The sequence below is a fragment of the Oryzias latipes genome, chromosome 21, assembly GCF_002234675.1.
Source record: "Oryzias latipes chromosome 21, ASM223467v1".
NCBI lineage: Eukaryota > Metazoa > Chordata > Actinopteri > Beloniformes > Adrianichthyidae > Oryzias > Oryzias latipes.
Genome location: NC_019879.2, coordinates 24359126 through 24379986, shown reverse-complemented (window position 1 = coordinate 24379986; position 20861 = coordinate 24359126). Strand labels below are relative to the sequence as shown.

The following is a 20861-nucleotide window of genomic DNA, read 5'->3' as shown; positions in this document are numbered from 1 at the left end:
AAGTGATCACGTCAACAAGATAATCCAATGTTTTTTTTATCCAATATTGGCAGGAAATGGAGGAAGTCGCACATTGGAAATGTGGGATCCAGGGTAGTGTTGTGTTTCCAAGGAAACCATTGTTTCCTCCTTGCGCAGCAAAAATAGAGCACAACAGCAATGTGCTGTCCATTATCCAGACATATTAGTTCTCAAATTAGCAAAGCTGATGTTATAGCTGTAGCTGAGTGTTTACAAAGAACATTTTTTAAAGTACTGGATTTAGGATGTTTGAAACTTGAGTCATAATATACGTTTTCCTAAATAAATCTGCTAAAAGGACAAAGAATTGCAAACCAGGATTTTCTGAACATCGCATTTCCAAAGGCAGTTTGCAATTGTCTGATTACTCTTAGATATCCAGTTTTTCTGGATATGTAAACAGGCTCACTGTTTCATTACAAGCCAATGACGCAATGTACACTTCAGGCATGTGATGGCTGTTTAAGAACGCGCTCAACGGGCTTTCTTAAACACAAACTGTGTTCACAATGGACTGTTACCCACTACTAGTGCGTGGACTTACAGTTGGAAGAGGCTTGGTGTTGAATCTCCTGAATCTTGCACCAGACTTTTTCCTTTTATTGCTCTATGACAATTTCTGAAGACTACTGGCCAGGCAAAAACCCTAATCATTAATTTAACCTTCATGATCACTTTTCAATTGGCTGGTACTTTCTTATTTTGAAAAAAGGTGCCACCTATACATCCAAGTCCCTACTTGGTTAAAGCTCAACTGGTTTAACTTTTAGGTAGAGCCCAAAACGATCCTAAAAACGTACTTCGTAAAACTTGAACGCGAGAATTTTAAACGCAGAAGCCTAAAACGCACATATACGCGTGTTTACATAAGTTTTGTTCAAATTCCTTCACTAATTGCTAACTTAGCGTACTAAATAGTGTGTTCACCATTTTGCAGGGGTGCTCGAATCTACAATTCCAAAATCGAGTGCCCTAGAAATTTCCCAGAAGTCTCTGCTAAAAACCAGTGTGCATATGCACACTAGATTGGCAAATATGGACCACAATGGATTGCATTTGAACAATGTTTATGAAAATATCCATTTAAATTATTTTTTTATTATCCATCAAAGTTTTCTTCATCAGATTAAGGTGTATTCATCAAAGTCTTTGTTAAATACTCGTATATATTAGGTTTTTACTTTGTGAAATCTGTGATTTGATGCTTGCAGTTTAAAAAAAAAAAAAGTATTGAGCGTGGTGTCCAGGACACAAGATAGTCGTGCACTATATAGTTTTTTAGTAGTATTTCCTAGTATGTGAAGCCATAGACTTTTCATTGGAATCTTGAACACGATTTTCAAGCCGGGTGTAAACGTAGCATCAGGGATGACTCTCCATCACCATTACCTATTTCTCAAATTACTTTCACTTAAAGTAAAAATTGCAGAATTTTCTAGATTTTTATTCTTCTCCCAAAGCTGGTGGAAGAATCTTCTGACTTGTGCACAACACACAAAACCTGAAAAACAGCCACAGCAACACAGACCTTTACCCAGAGCCAGTCATAACAAAGTCGAGATAAAGGGAGTGGGGTTGACAAAATGTCTTGATCAGAGCAGTTTTTCTCACATCTGGTGTGGGGAGTAGGTGTGGGAATCACAAGATTTCTCACAATGTCACCCCATAAATTCATAGTTTAGGGATTGTGAGAAAATCCCTACCTTCCAAGACAAATCTTTCCTCGATATTATCAAAAGCAAAAGTCCTTTTAAGCTAAACACTGAAGTATTTTGCATTTAAAAGCTTCATTATCTCACTTTGTCTACTATGTCTTATTTAGCTTCACTTCATGTTTAATTTACTTGATTTGTGTTCAGAGCAGTGAAGCCATTTACTGACATATGGTACAATAATTAGAGGACTATTTATGGCCTCAAATATCAAAATTGGGACCCGTGTGTTGATGTTCAAACCACGAGGGAAGACATTATTATGTCTGAAGCGACGACATAGATAAGGATTCTTTTAGGTCAGAAATGACAAACATTTCCTGGCATCTTTTCATAAAGATTGCACATTTGTTGAATTTAAAGCTACATTAAAACAGAGAGTCGTAGTCTTTACCTGCTTTAGATGATGGTCAGCGGTGTCTAATTTATTGTTTAACCTTCTGAATTCTCTGAACACAATGGTGAGTTTGCCAGTCACATTTAGTTTCCATAGAGAAATTTAGAGAGAACGTTTGCAAAATGTTCTTTTTTGGTTTAAAACAAACATAAGTCCTTGGAGCTTTGCCTGTTCTTTTTTAGACATATTTCACATTGTTTTGACCTTGGCAGAATCCAAATTGCCTCCCTACCCCTACAGCTTTTCCCCACTCGTAAATGTATCCCTCCAAGCAGAGAGATATGGGGGGGGGGGGTCGTGTCTTCACATTCTGACACTCTGAAGTTTCTACCATTTGATGTCGTCAATTTTAACCAGTCATCTACATCACCAAAATACATAACTTTTGTAACTAAAAAGGGTCGTATAAAAACAAAAAATAATTTAAGTGTCACATTGATTAATAAAATACATTTAAATGTAAACTTCTGTGGTTCGGAACCCACCCACGAGAAGAAATACGTTACTCCTTTACCCACAAGCGGATCACCCTACCAGCGGAGGGATAGCAAGGCCTAAGTTGCTACGGCTCCTTTTTAAAATCCTTTCGGATGCCACCACAGCTTCTTATGCCCCAACAAGTGACCAATAGGGAGGAGCCAGAGGGGTACAGAAGCTATTTGGATTCAGTCCTCATCTTTGCTTTGTTTGTGAATTTATACATTTTTGCTTTGCTTCTAAATGTTTGATCTTTTTTTTATAAAATGCAACTGTTTGATCTCAATTCGTGTGCATTTTGTAGTGAAAAATGACCAAATTTACCCCTTTGAATTGAGGTTTTTTTTTTTTTGGGACAGTTTCAGGTTCTTTGTGGAATTATTGCGTAACTTAATGAAAGATTCATGTCAAGAAAAAAGAAGCTGGGGTTGTACTAAAAAGACTGATATCAAGCAGAAAAAAGGAGCTCACAAAGGCCCTGGACTACTAAGGGTTAATGTCTTGATTATTCATTTAGCAGTAATGGCGTATGGAGACTCACCGGTGAGGTTGGTGCGTGCACTGTAGAACCCAAGGAACCTCCCATCAGTGTTGGGGGTGTAACACTCAAACACACCCTGGTCCTTGGCCTGCACTTTGGTGATGTGGAGCATTGCCGAGTCACGACTCAGCCTCTCCACGTAGATCTCTTTGCTGTTCACCCTGGCGGCGTACACAGCGTAGGCATAGTTGGACTGAGCCGTGCTAACAATGCGGATCTCCCGGTCCGGCGCCGATGGGAGGTATATGGACCACTCAAAATCTTGCTCCAGACCTTCTTTATAGCCTGTGACGTTGCACCAGATGGTCACATGGGAGCCCTCTGTCCTTACCAGCGGTCCACTCTGCACCGTCACCACTCTCTGAGCCTCAGCAACACCGGCTGCACACAAGGGAAGGTGGAAAAAGAAGAGAAAAGGGGGAGAAAGAGGGAAGGAAAGATGAAAGATGGAGACGGGAAAAAGGAGAACACAGGTTACAAAACTGTAGTTTAAATATTTATCAGTGGCAGAGTTTATGCACCCTGTACTCGCACACAGCTTTTAACCACACAACATCCCGGCAACTCTTTAAGAGTCATCATTTGTTCCTGCTCACTGCCATTACAAGCACTTACACTTCAGCCCTTCACCTTATGGACAACAATGTGCTTGTACAACACAGAGGTGAAAGGAAGCCATCTGGGAGTCAGGTGAGAGCTCAGCTGGGGCTGGAAAAGAGCTGCTTCCAGGGGTTATAGTGTCTTCAGGCCCTTTGAAGCGGACAACAAACACTGTTCTGTGTGACGCAATTCGAGGCTGATATTTACTTTGGTCATGAGCCCATCACTAAAGCCTGGTTTGGTACAAAAACAAAATAATAATGGAAAGATAATGTCATACATAATGCCGATATTTACGATAAAAGTGCAGAAGTAATAACCTGAAACAGGAATCTGTGCCTCTAAGCCATTTTACAGCATAGAGAAAAGTTGGAAATGTCAAGATTGTTGTGGTTTGAAAAGGTGAAGCTCAGGGATGGATTTGCACAAAATCTTTAGCCAGAAGGAGTCAAACAAAACCTGCTGCTCCCAATTTTTTTTATGGCCATTTTACTTTTTTTGTTGTTGTTCATTTGGCTTCATGTCGGCTGACAAGGTTTGTGTGGCTGGGATGTCAGCATTGTCCTTGAGTAAAGGGGAAGCAGCAAATCCAAATAGTTAGGAGGCTGTGACACAGCAGAGCCAATGGTTTCAAATGAATTATTTCTTCCTGGCATATTTAATTATGAATACATTAAAACATTAAAACAGTTCCTGGGTAGAAGCACTAGCTGTATAAGAGAACTACACCGAGAGAGCGTAATAATGTCACCTCTCAAAAACGGCTTCCAACTTCCAGCTCCAAATGAAGTCAATTTAGTGACCGTTTCTTCGCGATACGGACAGCGCCATGTTGGAGCCATAAACCGTCAGTGATTGGTCTGAATAGACGTTTTTAAAATAACCACTTTTGCCAATCAGGAGTGAGCTTCTTGGAAGGCCACACCTCTACCACTTAAAGCGGGCCTGAGAGAATCTGTCAATCAAATGTTTTGAATACTTTTTTTTGAATACTACATATTTGTATTGATGGCTCTGATTGGCCAGTTTATAACTTGAAAAACTTTCACTACAGAAAAAATATGGAGAAAAAAACCACAATTTTATTATAATATTTAACAATTTTATTCAATTTTATTTATATAGCCCAATATTACAGCAATAGTCCTCTCAATTTCTCTATAGAAGTTTATGGGATTTTGGCTTCCTGGAGCCAGTGAGTACTTCCTTTTTGGAATACCAGGGGGGAAGGGGCGGTCACTCTCATAGACAGTCAATGGGTAGAACACAAAGATACAAACTTGTAAAAGAAAAACGAGTGTAAGTTTTTATTTGAATTCTATTAATTTGATTGGTTTAAAGGAAAGCACCAAGATTCCAGAGAAAATCTGTGGTTTAATTAAAAATACAAATATTGTGGGTCATCCACTAAACTGCAAAGATTTCCGTTTATGTCTTCAAACGGTCTTTCCATCTCAGAGAAACTTTATTAAAACATTTTATTCATTTATTCTTATATTCCAGATTTTTTCTAAACTTTCTTGATATTTGCCAAAAAGAATGAAGAAAAAAGATCTTAAGCAGTTATAAATTTGATTATTAGTTTTTTTTTTTATCTCGCGCAATATTTATATTTTAGCTCCTTTTGCTGAAGTCTTCCATTTTCTGATTACAGACACTAATGAGGCCTGTAATTTGAATACTGCTGGTTCTAGCAGACCTGTCCAGAGCAGGTCTAGACCGTCTGGTTAACCTCAGACTTCCACTAAATTGTTTTAATTATGGAATTGTGGTATTATCCATGATATTTTTTTAGCAACACTCCTAAAAAGAAATGAATTCTCCACATTTGACAATAGCAAGATCAAGAGGAAGTTTGATCTGGGGGTTAGCAGCATTTCTGAGATTAGAGGCCTTGCTCAAGAGCAGATTGGCCAATTTGAATGGTAGAGCAAAACCCATTATTACTGTGATCGGCTTGCTTCTCCTGCCTGTTGATTCCTGTTTGCAAGTAACCAAAACTTTAAGACTTGTGTGTTTAGGACAAAGAAAGCAGTTGCAATAATGAGATTTTGCAGAGTTTTTGCTCTAATTGATGCTTCTTTTGATGAATTTAAAAAGGTCTGGTGGTTTACTGATCAGGACATTTTCATCTGCATTGTTTAGAAGTTGTATGACTGTACAGATTCATGATCAGTAAACAGACAAAAGTTTTAATTATAACATCACAGAAACCAACAAATAGAAAACCATGAAAGATGCAAATATTTGAATAAACCTTTAAATATTGTTAATCTCTGAGAAGAATGGAGTGGGTTCTGACATAAAGCACAGAGGACTGTGTCTGTTCAGTGCATTGAGACAACATGACTGATCATCAAAATCCCCCATGATTTTTATATTATTTAACTTATTTGTAAACTACTGTATATTCAGACTCGCAGCATATCTGAAGCTTGCCTAAACCTCCCTCACGCCAGCTAACGCGCCACGCAGGGAACAACTGCAAACATCCGTCTCACAGGAGCCGCAGACAACAGAGCACTTACACATACCCCAAATCCAAGACAAAGTGACAAGGCCGCTGTTTCCTGTTTTCATGAGCAACTGGGGATTGCAGCTGTGTCTGTGCGCGTGCACGTGCGTCTGGGAGAAACGAAGCCTGTTAAGAGGCTGTGTTTGCAAGCACAATGCTCGCCATTAATAATTCACCACAAAAGCTTATTAACTGCAACATCCTCTCCCATTTTGTTGAAACTTTCTGTCACACTTTTTTTTAAACCTTACACTCCAACTCACATTTCTCCACCTGCTTTGTTTTATTCATTCCATTCATTTACACCCATGTACGGAAAGAACTTTACTTAGATACTGAAAAGCGTATTCATCTCACCCCCAAAGACTATAAAGAAGAGGAAGCTACACATTCATGTCCTATGCATTCATCTCGGCGGGTCACATATGGGACAGAGGGAAATATGTGGCCCCTGGGTGATGCAAATGTGACACATTTATTTTGAAAAGTGAGGGATAAAAAGAGATACGTGATGGAAATAAGACAAAACTAATATAAATAAATCAAATTAATGTTTTTTTGTCTTTATGTTAGCAGAAATTATTCTTATTTCTTCAGTTTAAATGATTTTGAATATAAAATGTAATTTCAGAGGGATTGTACTTAAGTTTCTACAGAGAAACTTCAAAAACAAAAAGTGCACTCCTACGCAAACATTAAATAAAATAAAGCTTTTTCTTTTTATTGTTTTTTGAATTTTTACGGAGAAGTTATCACAAACAAGGCTGGAGATAGGTGTGTACAAAAGGGGGGGGGGGGGGGCAATAAATACCATGACTGATCCAAAATTATCAAAAAGAAAAAAAAAAAGGTTATCACGTTTACAAACACAGTAAACATATTTACTATGCATTTTAGGGGCTCAAAGGGATATGACACCCCAAGCTCTTATCACACCCTGACTTGCCACCCCCTGATATTCTAGCTGCACCCTATAGTGGGAGTGGCTGAGTCCAAGCCTGAATACAAAACTTTTTAAGTATTTTGATATATGAAAACTGAATGTAAAACGTTTTTGATTTGAGGCTTTGAGCCGTTTTAAACCAAATCAGCAAGGAAAAAACTAGAAATCACACATTAATAAAAAAATCTTTATTTCCAAAATCTTTTCGTATAAAGTTTTCTATGCTATAAACTCATCACAAAATAGACTTTTAGCTTTAAAAGAAGCACTAAAGCACCTTTAAGGACTTTGTATTCAGTTAAACATTTTGTTTTCTCTGACTTCAACGCTTTAAGTTCAATGTCAGAAACTCTCACATAAGAATCCTCCATGTTTATTACAACATTGCATTTTCACATAATGCTTGAGTTATTTTAGAGTTTGTGACCCTTCATTATATCTAAGATTTGCCTCCCTGAAAACAAAAAATAAAAGACAGGAAGAAAGGGGTACATTCTACTGCGATAGATAGGTCACCCATTTCATGTCCAACCTGCAGTTCTGGGCTTTCAGGGACACATTTATATGTATCATGAACAATCAAAAAAAAAGACGTGGTTCCTAGAAAAGATGATTTCTTTTTGAATCTTTCCTTTGAACGTATCTCATACTCCGTCATGCTGATATTTCAAAGTGAAAACTGATTAGAGTAATCACTCCTTTTGGCATCACTTTTCCTGCGGAGACCCAGCAGGACTCGTTAAAGCATGAATCATGCACTCCTGAATGCAGCAACTTAACATTTTCTAAGGTTGTCATGGATGAAAATAAAACTGTGAATCCCTAAAACTGTCAGCTGATACTCGTACAAAATATAAAGGTCGCATCAAAGCCCTAGAATGCACATTTTAGAGGTCAATTTGCAGGAATATGGTTGAAATTTGACATTTCAGCAGTTTGCTGCCGTTTGCTCACATGCATATTGCAATTTATTTTTTTTACAAACTGCTAAGCCTTTTCAGCTGCTTCCTTTGATGCTTCATATGGAAATGGAGCGGAATAAATAAACCACTTAAGAAAACAAAACATATAAACTCATATTTCCTCACGAGTCCCCCAGGGTCTTGTGGCAGAGAGAAATATTAAACTGCGGCTCCGTGGGAGTAGATTAATACACTGTGCAGATGCACGTTAGCTAAACCGATTAGCAATTCAGTGCGTTTTCTTTTTTTTTGTACTTTGAAACATTCTAAATGATATATATGTAATTTATTCAGATGTTATGTAATCTGTGTCCTTATTGGTCGGTATGTTTGATCGCTTTTTGCTTTTTTTCTTCCAGACGGAGCAAAGGAATCTAAAGATTTGACTCAGAAATGTCGTCAATACCTGGCAGAGTGTGTAATGGCTTGAAGGAGACGGAACCACTGGTACCAAGTCAGACCATGGATGCCTGTTTTCCTTCTCCGGCACGTCAGTGGGATAATCTGGCAGTCTACTCACTTCCAACTCCGATCAGCTCAGAACTGTACCGCTGCATCTCTGCTTCTCATGTTTCAAAAAAAAAAGTATATTACTCATACTGTGTTGGTGCACTAAGAGCTTTCCTCTGCTCGCCTGTTTCCTGTCATCCCCCCTGAAACAAGCCTCCTTGCGTCTAACTGCTCGCACTCCCTCTCTCCATGTTTCAGCCATCGCCAATCCTTCTCCAGTCTCTTTTCTCTCCACACGCTCCTGTCTTTTCTGTTTGCCTCGCGGTTCTCTGCATCCTTTCAGGTCGGATTTAAGCAGCTATGTGAAACTTCAAAGTGCTCATCGATTTGCAGGCTGTTTAGAAAGGACGACAATGACATACCAAACACTGCAGACCTTAAACTGATCACTGTATTCCGCTGCCTTTCCCTCAATAATCTGCCACCCCCAGGCCTCCCCCCACTGCTTCACCTCTGGCTGCGCAGCCTTGATCTAAAAGTGCAGGTGTTTGCTCAACAACGGCTCAGATTTTCCATTATTAAAGCTCATCTCCTTCTGTGCAGACCGCTGATGTCCTGCTTCCCCACCTTCAGTACCCCCCCCCCCTCCATGTCTCATCACTGATTAGCCGTCAGCAGAAACCCACACAGCATCTCAGGATGCAGCAAAGCGTTGTCGCGTGATGGTGACTGACCACACAAAGAAATCGTCCTTTTTGTTCGCCGCCTGTACACACAAATGAGAGTGAAATCATTTCCATCGCAACACATACACAGACACACACACGCACAAAGCTGCAAACAGGATTAAACCAACTGGAAGGTGGGGGTTAAGCACTAATCCAATCATTCATGGCCAGTGTCTTATTCTCAGCGGAAACGGCAGCGAGGCCACTCGCATTTATGCCTGCGCCTCACACCCCTCCTCCATGACCAGTGATAATTATACACCTGAAAAGGTGTATAATAAAACCGCTGCAGGGTGCGAGCAATAAGGAGGAAACTCTCAGCAGTGTTGGCATCTTCTAAAGTGAAGATTTGAGCAATCCATCACCACCACCACTGGTGGTGTCTGTGAACTTGTACATAGACTCTTTTGATCTGCTGCTTTTCATGGGGGGGATTCTGATTTAAATGCAGTTTTAAAAGTAGAAATTTAAACCTTTTTAATCAAACATCCTCTTTTGTTTTAACATTTTAGCTTCGTCATAGGTCGAGCACCAAGAATGAATCATTGGCATCTGATATTTTGATCCATTGAACGCAGAAATTAAAACATGTACCACCTTCATAGACTGATATTTCACAACATCCATCAGCTAATACTGAAATACTTAATAAAAATCAGTTCTATTTTTTTTTCCAAACGGTGTGATTACCCTCATCTATATTCAGAGAGTTGTTAATTACATCATAATTAGATCTCGTCTTCCAGCACAGCTAATATCAACAGCAGATTTTTTTGTTACAACAAGGTAATAATGGAACCTGCTTCATTTGTGCTCATTTAGCTTTGAAGAGTAAACAAATGCCACTGAAAGCAGCGTTCAGCGCAGGGTCGGCCAGTTAAACACCGAGCCCCGTGATTTAACAGCTACCACGCCGACTGCTACAAATATATCGCTAAAGTCCCTCAATAAAAGGGCTTTTCTTTTGTGTGGGTGTGAATTTTATGTCCCTTTTTAGGAACATTTTAATATAATATCTGATAGTATGAAATATAGAGGAAAAGCTCATTTTCTAAGCTATTGGTTTGAGGCTAAGAGGAAATGGAAGTTGGGTTGGTTTTGTGGTGGTTTAGGTTTGGAAACAATAATAAAAAAAAGATGTTGCCATTTTTCTGCATTCTTTTGGTGTTTTTATTACATGTTAAGTTTGAATTTATTCAGTTAAATTTAGATAAATTTGTTTAGTTTGTGCTGTAGATACATAAAAGCTATTATGTTTTCTATATTTTCTTATATTTTCTTTATTTAATTTGTATTTAATCAGATTACCCCAAAACGTTCAATTAAAAATTGATATATAGAAAGAAAATGACCACATTTGATGATCACTTGGTGCTTTCCTAACTTATCAACAAATAAAAAGCTGCATTACCTGCCCTTTATTGCCTCTGTGTCATCTGTTTCTTCTTTCTCTTTCGGCTTTTCCCATCAGGGGTCGCCACAGCGAATCATCCTTTTCCACCTCACCCTATCATGAACATCTTCTACCCTAACGTTAGCCAACTTCATGTCCTCTGTTAAGACATCCATGTATCTCCTCTTTGGCCGTCCTCTTGCCCTCCTGCCAGGCAGCTCCATCTCCAACATCCTTCTACCAATATATCCACTATCCCTCCTCTGAACATGTCCAAACCATCTCAGTCTGGCTTCTCTGACTTTGTCGCTAACACAGGCAACGTGAGCCGTCCCTCTGATGTACTCGTTCCTTATCCTGTCTAACCTGGTCACTCCTAAGGAGAACCTCAACATCTTCATCTCCGCTACCTCCATCTCAGCCTCTTGTCTCTGTCTCACTGCTACCGTCTCTAACCCATAGAGCAGAGCTGGTCTCACCACTGTCTTGTACACCTTTCCTTTGAGTCTTGCTGGCACTCTTCTGTCACACAACACTCCTGACACTTTCCTCCAACCGCTCCAACCTGCCTGCACTCGCCTCTTCACCTCTTTTCCACACTCCCCATCACACTGAACTGTTGACCCCAAGTACTTAAACTCCTGCACCTTCTTCACATCAGCCCCCTGTAACCTAACGCTTCTACCTTGATCCCTCTCGTTCAGACACATGTATTCTGTCTTACTACGACTGACCTTCATGCCTCTTCTTTCCAGAGCAAACCTCCACCTCTCTAGCTGTTCCTCCACCTGCTCTCTACTCTCACTGCAAATTACAATGTCATCCGCAAACATCATTGCCCAGGGAGATTCCTGTCTTACCTCGTCTGTCAGCCTGTCCATCAGCATAGCAAACAAAAAAGGACTCAAAGCTGATCCTTGGTGTAGTCCCACCTCCACCTTGAACTCCTCTGTCTGACCTACAGCACATCTCACCACCGTCATACTTCTCTCATACATGTCCTGAACTACTCTGACATACTTCTCTGCCACTCCAGACAATCTCATACAGTACCACAGCTCCTCCCTCGGCACCCTGTCATACGCCTTCTCTAAATCTACGAACACACAATGCAGCTCCTTCTGACCTTCTCTGTACTTTTCCATCAACATTCTCAAAGCAAAAATGGCATCAGTGGTGCTCTTACGGGGCATGAAACCATACTGCTGCTCACAAATCTCCACATTCTTCCTAAGCCTGGCTTCCACTACTCTTTCCCACAGCTTCACTGTGTGGCTCATCAACTTTATTCCTCTATAGTTGCTGCAGTTCTGCGTGTCACCCTTGTTCTTAAAGATCGGGACCAGAACGCTTCTCCTCCATTCCTCAGGCATCTTCTCACTCTCTAAAATCCTATTGAACAACCTTGTTAGAAATTCCACTGCTGTCTCTCCTAGGCACTTCCATACCTCCGCAGGTACGTCATCAGGACCAACGGCCTTTCCGCTCTTCATCCTTTTCAGAGCCTTCCTGACCTCATCCTTTCCAATCTCTGCTACTTCCTGCTCCACAACAACCACATCTTCCTCCCTTCTTTCCCTGTCATTTTCCTCGTTCATCAGCTCCTCAAAATACTCCTTCCATCTTTTCTGTACACTCTCTTGGGTTGTTAGCACCTTTCCATCTCTGTCCTTAATCGCCCTTATCTGTTGCACGTCCTTCCCATCTCTGTCTCTCTGTCTGGCTAGCCTGAACAAGTCCTTCTCTCCTTCCTTTGTGTCTAACCTGTCATATAGCTCATCGTAAGCTTTCTGTTTGGCCTTTGCCACCTCTCTCTTCACTCTACGCTGCGCTTCTTTGTACTCCTGTCTACCTTCCTCAGTCCTTTCTACATCCCACTTCCTTTTAGCCAACCTCTTCCTCTGGACGCATTCCTGTACTTCCTCATTCCACCACCAAGTCTCTTTACCGTCTTTCCTCTTTCCAGATGACACACCTAGCACCTTCCTACCTGTTTCCCTGATAATCTCTGCTGTAGTTTCCCAGTCATCTGGAAGCTCATCCTGACCACCCAGGACCTGTCTCAACTTCTGCCTAAATTCCTCACAAGTTTCTTCATTCTGTAGCTTCCACCACTTGGTCTTCTTTTCTGTTTTCCCTCTCTTCTTCTTCCTGACCTCCAGAGTCATCTTACACACCACCATGCGGTGCTGTCTGGCTACACTCTCTCCTACCACCACTTTGCAGTCATTAACCTCTCTCAAATGACCTCGTCTACATAGGATGTAGTCCACCTGAGTACTCCTACCTCCACTTCTGTATGTCACTCTATGTTCCTCTCTCTTCTGGAAGTAAGTGTTGACTACAGCCATTTCCATCCTCTTTGCAAAGTCCACCACCATCTGTCCCTCCAGATTCCTTTCCTTCACACCAAACCTGCCCATCACCTCCTCATCACCTCTGTTGCCCTCACCAACATGCCCATTAAAGTCTGCTCCAATAACAACTCTCTCTCCTCTGGGAAAACTCTCTATGACCTCATCCAACTCACTCCAGAATCTCTCCTTCACTTCTAATTCACAGCCAACCTGTGGCGCATACCCACTGACTACATTCACCATCACCCCTTCAATTTCTAACTTTAGGCTCATCATCCTGTCTGAGACTCTTTTCACCTCTAGAACACTGTTTACAAACTCCCCCTTCAGAATCACTCCTACCCCGTTTCTCTTCCTATCAACACCATGATAGAACAGTTTGTATCCTCCTCCAATACTACGTGCCTTGCTGCCCTTCCACCTTGTCTCCTGCACACACAGTACATCTACCTTCCTTCTCTCCATCATGTCTGCCAGCTCCCTGCCTTTCCCTGTCATTGTGCCAACGTTAAGAGTCCCTATTCTCAAACCTATGTTCCTGCCTTTTCCCTTCTCTCTCTGGCCACGGACCCTTCTGCCTCCCCTCTTTCTTCCACCAACAGTAGTCAAATTTCCACCGACACCCTGTAGGTTAACAGCATCGGTGGCGGTCGTTGTTAACCCGGGCCTCGACCGATCCGGTATGTCTAAATCTTTCTCGTGGATGATTCGCATGGTTATTTTGGCAATTTTTACGCCGGATGCCCTTCCTGACGCAACCCTCTCTATTTATCCGGGCTTGGGACCGGCACAGAAGTTACTGGCTTGCAACCCCTGTGGCTAGATTCTGTGTCATCTGTTTGCTCTTCTGAAATGCCTTTGTTTGAAATACTGCACCCCGACTGTTTCCTTTATTTGCTAGTTTCCTTTTATTTGTTGTATTTTTCTGTATGCTGCCAAAGCTTTTACATCTCTCTAAATCACTTTTCATTACCACCATGTATTTAAAGTGCAATAAAAATAAAAATGGCCTTTTCTAATGCTAGTAGAACTTAACCCCAATTCTGTTTTTAAAGTTAGGGTCAGTTTAAAAAGTTTAAAAAGAATAAAAAAATTACTCAGCTTGGGATTTAAAAGGTTATAATACCAGTTGCCATTTCATTTTTATGTGACATCTAGTAAAAATAAAATAAAATTAATCTAAGTATGTTGTTTATGTGGTTAGCCAAGCAAAAGTAAAATACCAACTATATTTTTCATTTTACTATTATTTGTTAGTTTCTCAGGGACAAAGTACATTAGTAAACATCAGCATGAATGTAAATAATAAAAATAATCAATTTTATTTAAAAGCGCCTTTCAAGAAACTCAAGGACAATGTACAAAGCAAAAGTCACAAATAAACATTAAAAACACAATAAATAAAAATTGACAGAAAATCAAAAGTGAATCAAGATGAGAAGGCAGATTTAAACAGATGAGTTTTGAGGTTTTATATGAACGTTTGTAAAGAGTCTATGTTACAGAGGTCAGGAGGGAGGGAATTCCAGTCAACATGTCAGGTTATGGTTAATATTTCTGCGGCATATTCTAATTTTCTGTTATAAACCTAGCATTAATATTCCACTTCAATCATATTTTGATCTGTTTTAAAAGTGTCTTAATTACAATGATATCATTTTTAGCCAAAATAATTTTTAAAAAGTGATTGACTGCAGCGCGGCAGCAGTTGATCAGAAATTCATTTTGGGGGAGAACATTGGCATGGAGTAAGCCTGCCCCTATTTCCCATTATTTCTCTGTCTACACTCTCTTGCTAGCTTACAGCCTCTCACAAGCCCAAACCAGCATTACAAGCTCCACAAAAATTGGTGAGCAATATAGGAGCTATCCAGCCATACAGTTGTGATCCAGATTCCAGCTCAGACGAGAAAATCATAGACGTACCCATGGATCTATTTGTCTATAAGTGGATGCAATCAGAATGGAGCGGAGCTGGGCCTCGCCAAATCTCCAACTGCGGGCGAGCCTGGTCGGGCCATGTTTACAACACGTCTTGTGGACCCCCTCTTCCCCTTTGGGGACCTCCTCCTGGGCGGGTATGGCTGGCCCCTGCTCTCCTGGACCAATCCTGGGCCAGGTGGGTGGCTGCCTGGAGCGCGGGGCGGGTCTCCCTTGGGGGGTCCTGGCTCGTACCTGGGGTTGGCGTGGGGGGATGCCCAGAACTCCTGGGTGGTGGTGGGGTGCTCGTCTGGGGCTGTGGGCGTTCTTCTGGAGCAGGGCCGCGCGTTGGGCCCTCCCGGCGTGGCGGGGGCCGTTTTCCTAGTTGGGCTGGAGCTTACACTCTCTGTCCCCCCATGCCTCCCTGCTCTCTGGCTTTGGGGGCCCCCGTGGCGGTCCTGCTGGCCCTGGCCTGAGTGGCGAATGTGATCACCTGGGGGGGTGGTTGTTCTCTATCTGCTACTGCACAGGCGTTGGGGGGGTTATAGCTGCCGCTGCTGCTGCAGCGGGAGTCTTGGTGTGGGGATGACTGGGCACTTTCCCTCCTTCTTTTTGCATTCCATCATCCATTTTAGAAGAACATAAACACTCACTCGAGCACAGGTGTTAGCTCACAAATATTTCGCGTGATAGAATGAAATATTTCACGCTAGTTAGCTTGAATGCATAGGTATGCGTGTGTGAACATTATTTGTATTGTGTACATGTTAACAGGTGAACTTTTTTGGAGCCAACAGGTATGTTTATAACATTTGAGTATGTGTGTGCACAGGTCCCGCCCTCAGTGACGTTTTCAAATATGATTTAAAATGAATAAAGTTTGGCCTCGATTACAAAAGGGGTTTATTCAAACATGCCTCTGCTTTGTCAGAAGATTCATAGCCGCTGTTGTTCAATTAAAATATGTTCAACACAAGAGGCCTTCAGCTCTCATCTCTTTGCCCATCTGTTGAACAGGACAAGTTAAAAATAAAAATAAAAGAATGGAGTGGAGCAAGGAGCTTGTGGCCCACCGTTGTAGGGCATACGTTGTATTTACAAGCCTTGTCCAACAGCATTTTTTTTGCTCCTAATTCACAACAATTGGAATAAAGAAAATACTCAGAAATGCCATAAGAAAAATGCTACAAAACACATTAAAAACCCCACTTTCATCAGAGTAAGTCTTAAATGAGCAGCTTACAACTCCCATAAGTTACAGGAATGTTTGTTCACATTATTTAGTATGAAGGAAAGTGGGCAAGACCCCCGAATAAAAAGCATTAATTTGAAGAGAATCTGAAAATAAGTTCTAAGCTGGGAGTCAAAAGCATGAAAACACACAAGACACACGGCAAGTTTTGAACTTGTTTCTTCTCTGTCTTATGAGACATTCAAACCTCTGCATCTGATCTGAAATCAGGCCTCTCCAGGCATCAGCCACACAGCAGGAGGGGAACTTTTATGAAAGTCAGAGCCAGATTTACCCCCAGGGAATCAAAAGCTGCTAAAAAGTGTGAACATGGAGAATATATTAATGTCCTGCCAATATGAGTTACAGCTAGAACATGTTAGTGTCTCTTCCTGAATACCTGTACGCAGCAGCTTACAGCCCCCCACCACCCCAAAGAAGCACTTTGTCTTTTTTGCTTGCAGGCCCTCAAAAGCGTTTGAACTTTTTCACATCCTTCCCAGGGAGAACAACACTTCCAGACATTAGAGGAAAACTGGAGGAAGAGGGAAAGCAAGATTTCCAGAAGACTTCAGTGAAATCTTTTTTGGAAAAAAAAACTCCTTCCATATCTTACAATAGCCTCATAAAGAATGCACGAGTTTGTTTTCCAAAAAAAGAATTGCCTCACGTGATGCTTTATGAGCTTTATCCATCTTGACATAAGGGTTTTTTGATCCCACACTGGACTGACAGAGGAAGGAGCTTTTAGAAACTTCTTCCATTGTCTTTGAGGAAGACAAATAAACCCGCCATTCTACTGTAAAGCAGAAAAGGGTTGATGAGAGCCCCTCACTTCTTCCTCTCCTTAACGTCATCGCTGCATTTGTGCGCTGTGACGGGCGCGAGACAGAATCAAGCTTCACCATTGAAGCTGCACTCTCCTGCTCCTTTCTCCTGTCCTCGGCCTTCCCGCAGCGATAATCACCATCTGCGTCAGAATGCAGAAATCAGTGCAGCAGGGCTGTTATTAACAAACTCAGACCCTTTTTCCAACTCGAGGATCTTCAACAAATCCCATCCTGCCTGCCTAATTTATTAATCTTTAAAGCTAAATTTGGCACTTCCTCTGAACTGCTGAGGAAAGCTTGGCTCTGGAAGTTCTGATGTCTGCAGGCTCCGGGGTCAAGGAACAGGCGCAACAATGGGACGTGCAGCAGATGCATAAAGGCTGCGTGTTTTCCATTAGCAGCCAGTAAGACAGGCGGGCCGGCCACTCCGGCAGCTGACAAACACAGCAACTGCCCATTACACCCACGTCGCTCTAATCACAGCAAGAACAACAGAGATGCGGACGCATGGAGAATAACAGTATCCCTCCATATCATCTCTGCATATCTTTAAGGAATGTACTGTAAATGAAGTCGGTCAGATATTAAGTGATTTGCAGATAAGGGCAGATATGCATGGAGTTCCCTGTGGAAGGGCGCCGGCGTTGGGGGTGGGGCATCAGAAGTGCATTTTTAATGCACTCTCTCTCTCTCTCTCTCTCTCTCTCTCCATCTCAAGCCCAAGTTCACTTCAAACACATAGATGTTTAATGTCACTTTACACTTTTGCTGCTCCTTTTCAGCCAAGCAGTTGGGGTAAAAAGAGCTAACTCATATCTTGAAAGAGTTTTTTGCTAAAAAAAAAATTAAAAAAAAGAAAGAAAGATCAAAATATACATGCATTATTTACATTCTCATATAAATGTGACGTAAGTAAACAGTCTGCAGAAGACGAGTTAACCCCCAAACACAGATAAAGCCTATAACATCCTTGAAACAGTACAATGGACTTTGAGGTGCTTGAAGACACACCGCCCCCAGCAACGCATGTTCAAACCACCACGTCCAGTGAAAAGTCATTGTAAATATATGTACATTTGCTTTTCGGGATTCAGCATTTTTGGACCGTTTTCAGGCTCTACGTAGAAAACGTGTAAACACTGACCACGGGTTAAAAGTTAAACCAGTTGAACTTTGACCAATCAGGGACTCAGATTTGGCAGTGGTGTATAGAGGCGGTCCCTTTAATTCATGGAAATACCAACCATTTGAAAATTGATCATGGAGGAGAAATTAAGAATTGTGGTTTGTACCGGCTGAGATGATATGACACCAAGTCTTTCAAATATCGGAATACAGCTGTGAAAGAAAATTCACTAGATTTGCACCGCTTTGACATTTCAGACAAAGCCTCTTCTAACCGTATCCTAAAAGCGCATTCAAGAACATGCCTCACAAGCCTGATGTGAGTGTAGCTTTACAGTAGTGCATTCACTGCATTCAGTGTGTTTGTTGTTATGTGCCGTAGAATAAAATGTGATCGGTTCAAGCTTTAGATGTGCCATAATGAGGAGAGCAGACCTCAAGGGACAGCCAGCATCTGAGAACTTTGTTTTGATCAGCAAAAAAACAATGTCCTTTTTCAACATTTTTCATATTTGCTGTCAATCAAAAATTATTTGAAGATTGCTGCATATCAGTAATATAAGTCAGATAAAGGAAATAGACTAAGGTCACACTGTTTAATATCAGTTTATTCACAAGAACTTTAAAAAAAAAACAAAAAAAAAAAACAATGACAGCAATCTGAATCAGGCTGTCATAAAAAAACAGAAGAAGACCGAAGAATTTTGGATTTTGTCACTTCTGATGTGACAATTCGAAACTAGATCTACAAAAACATTTAGCGTGGTAGGGACTGAAGATCGAATGCAAATTTCTGTTTGGTCCAAAAAAGGAGTCACAGTTTCCATAACAGATGTCAAAGACAAGTGTACTCAGAACCATTCCCATGTTTCATCAAAGGCAATGGCCACGGGAACAAAATGCAGAATATGATTTTCAAAATCTGTTAAAAAACTAAGCAGCAGCAGCAACACAAAAAAATAAAGGGTCATGCTAGTTTATTTGCCAATTCCAGGCCTCCAATATATCTCTGACCTGGAGCTCCAGCTGGGAATCACACCTGGGTCATGCTCTCACTGTGCTAACCAGTCCTAATTTACTGCCCCCCTGGGTCACAACAGTCACAACCCCACCCGCACTGTTGCTCATAACAGCTGGTTAGACCAGGATGGAAACCCCCCACTGTTTCCAGGGCCTATTCACACTTCTGCATTCAACTCTTACTCATTACTGTAAGCCAGAATCTCCAATAGTCATCAAAGGAGGCACTTAGGAGAATGTTCTTGTTTTAATCTTTTTGTATAGTATTTCTTGTCTCCATCCTGCTAGATACATTTTTCGATTGTGTCAACAGCACAGAGCAGATCATAATCTATCCGTCTGTGGAGAACAGCTGCCTCTTCATCCTCCCTCCTACACCCTCAGCTGCTTCGCCTTCCTGTTTGACCACTTTGATAAAGGAGCTTTAGCTACAGTTTTGATCTGTGCACAGCGATTCCTCTGATTCTTGTACACCACATGATCCGGCACACATTTTGGATCAGCAATCTCTTTGGGGAGAGCAGGAAAGCGCTCATCTCGCAGAGGCGCCATTTATCGAACGTTACAAGTTGTTTAATCGCCCTGTCCTTCAACGTTAAGAGGAGGTCGCGTAAACAAGCTCGGTTTGGAATCCCGTCCTGCGTGACTCTGCTGTTGGCTTTACAGCACTGCAGCAGAAGTCAACAGGGAGAGTCAAAGCAGAGCTGAGGTTGTGCCACCCTGTCCTCAAATGCAGCACATCTCAGGAAGAATTGCCACATATGCATTTAATTAAAACCTAAAAAGAGTGTGTCAAGACAGCTTCCTCCCAACCAGACTGGGAATGAATAATTCAGAAGGATAGAAACCATGAGGAAAAAGAAGAGCTGCTGCCCCTGTAGCTGCAGTATGTGTCAGAAATCACAGTATGTGCATTATACCTTCTAAAAGCTCAAACTTTCCTTTTTCATAAACCTTATAGTAAACATTGACCCTGAGCCATGAGGTTTTGATTAACCTGCTACAAACCTGGATGCTGTTCTAAGATGCAATGAGTTATGTCTCACTGTGTTTTATATCTTTCTTCTCTCTACCCATAAATGTGCTAATGAAGGATGAACTGATTTGTTTCCCTTTTGTCCTGTGACAGATGTTCCAGGGTTTTTGTCTTTGTCCTGTGCTAGCTGACCCCAGTCACTCACAACATTTGGTTGTAGAGTCTGGTTTCTTCCATTGACTGTATATGAGATCTGGACCTGGCGACCCACAGATACTGACTAACTTCTGGCTCCAACAAAGTCTACTCAATTCAGTCGCCATTTTTTCGCAATATGGACTCCGCCACGATGGAGCCAAACAGCGTCAGTGAGCAGCGGTTAGTCCGAATCAATATTTCTATGGTATCCACTCTCGCCACTCGAATGAGTTTGGGAGAAACGTTTCGAACAGTTGACGCCGTGGCTAGCAGGCACCACATAGGCCTACTTTTATTAAGAAATCTGATTGGTCATTTTAAAACTGAATAAACTGCACTACAGAAAAAATATCATGAGAAAAATAAGGAACAGAAAGAATGTGTTAAAAAAAGGTAGTAGGGCAGGAATGGTTATGCCAACTACCATAATGACTGAGTAATAGCCATTTATTTCCCCTCCCTTAA

At 41.4% G+C, this 20861-nt stretch overlaps 1 protein-coding gene across 1 annotated transcript in view; it reads right to left on the bottom strand.

Annotated features, from left to right (window-relative positions):
- LOC101171453 (immunoglobulin superfamily member 3) overlaps positions 1-20861 on the bottom strand; it is a 115570-nt gene that overhangs the window by 82105 nt on the left and 12604 nt on the right. The window contains exon 2 of the mRNA XM_023950580.1: positions 3149-3529. Coding sequence (XP_023806348.1) covers positions 3149-3529 — 381 coding nt within the window. The remainder of the gene's footprint in view (positions 1-3148; positions 3530-20861) is intronic.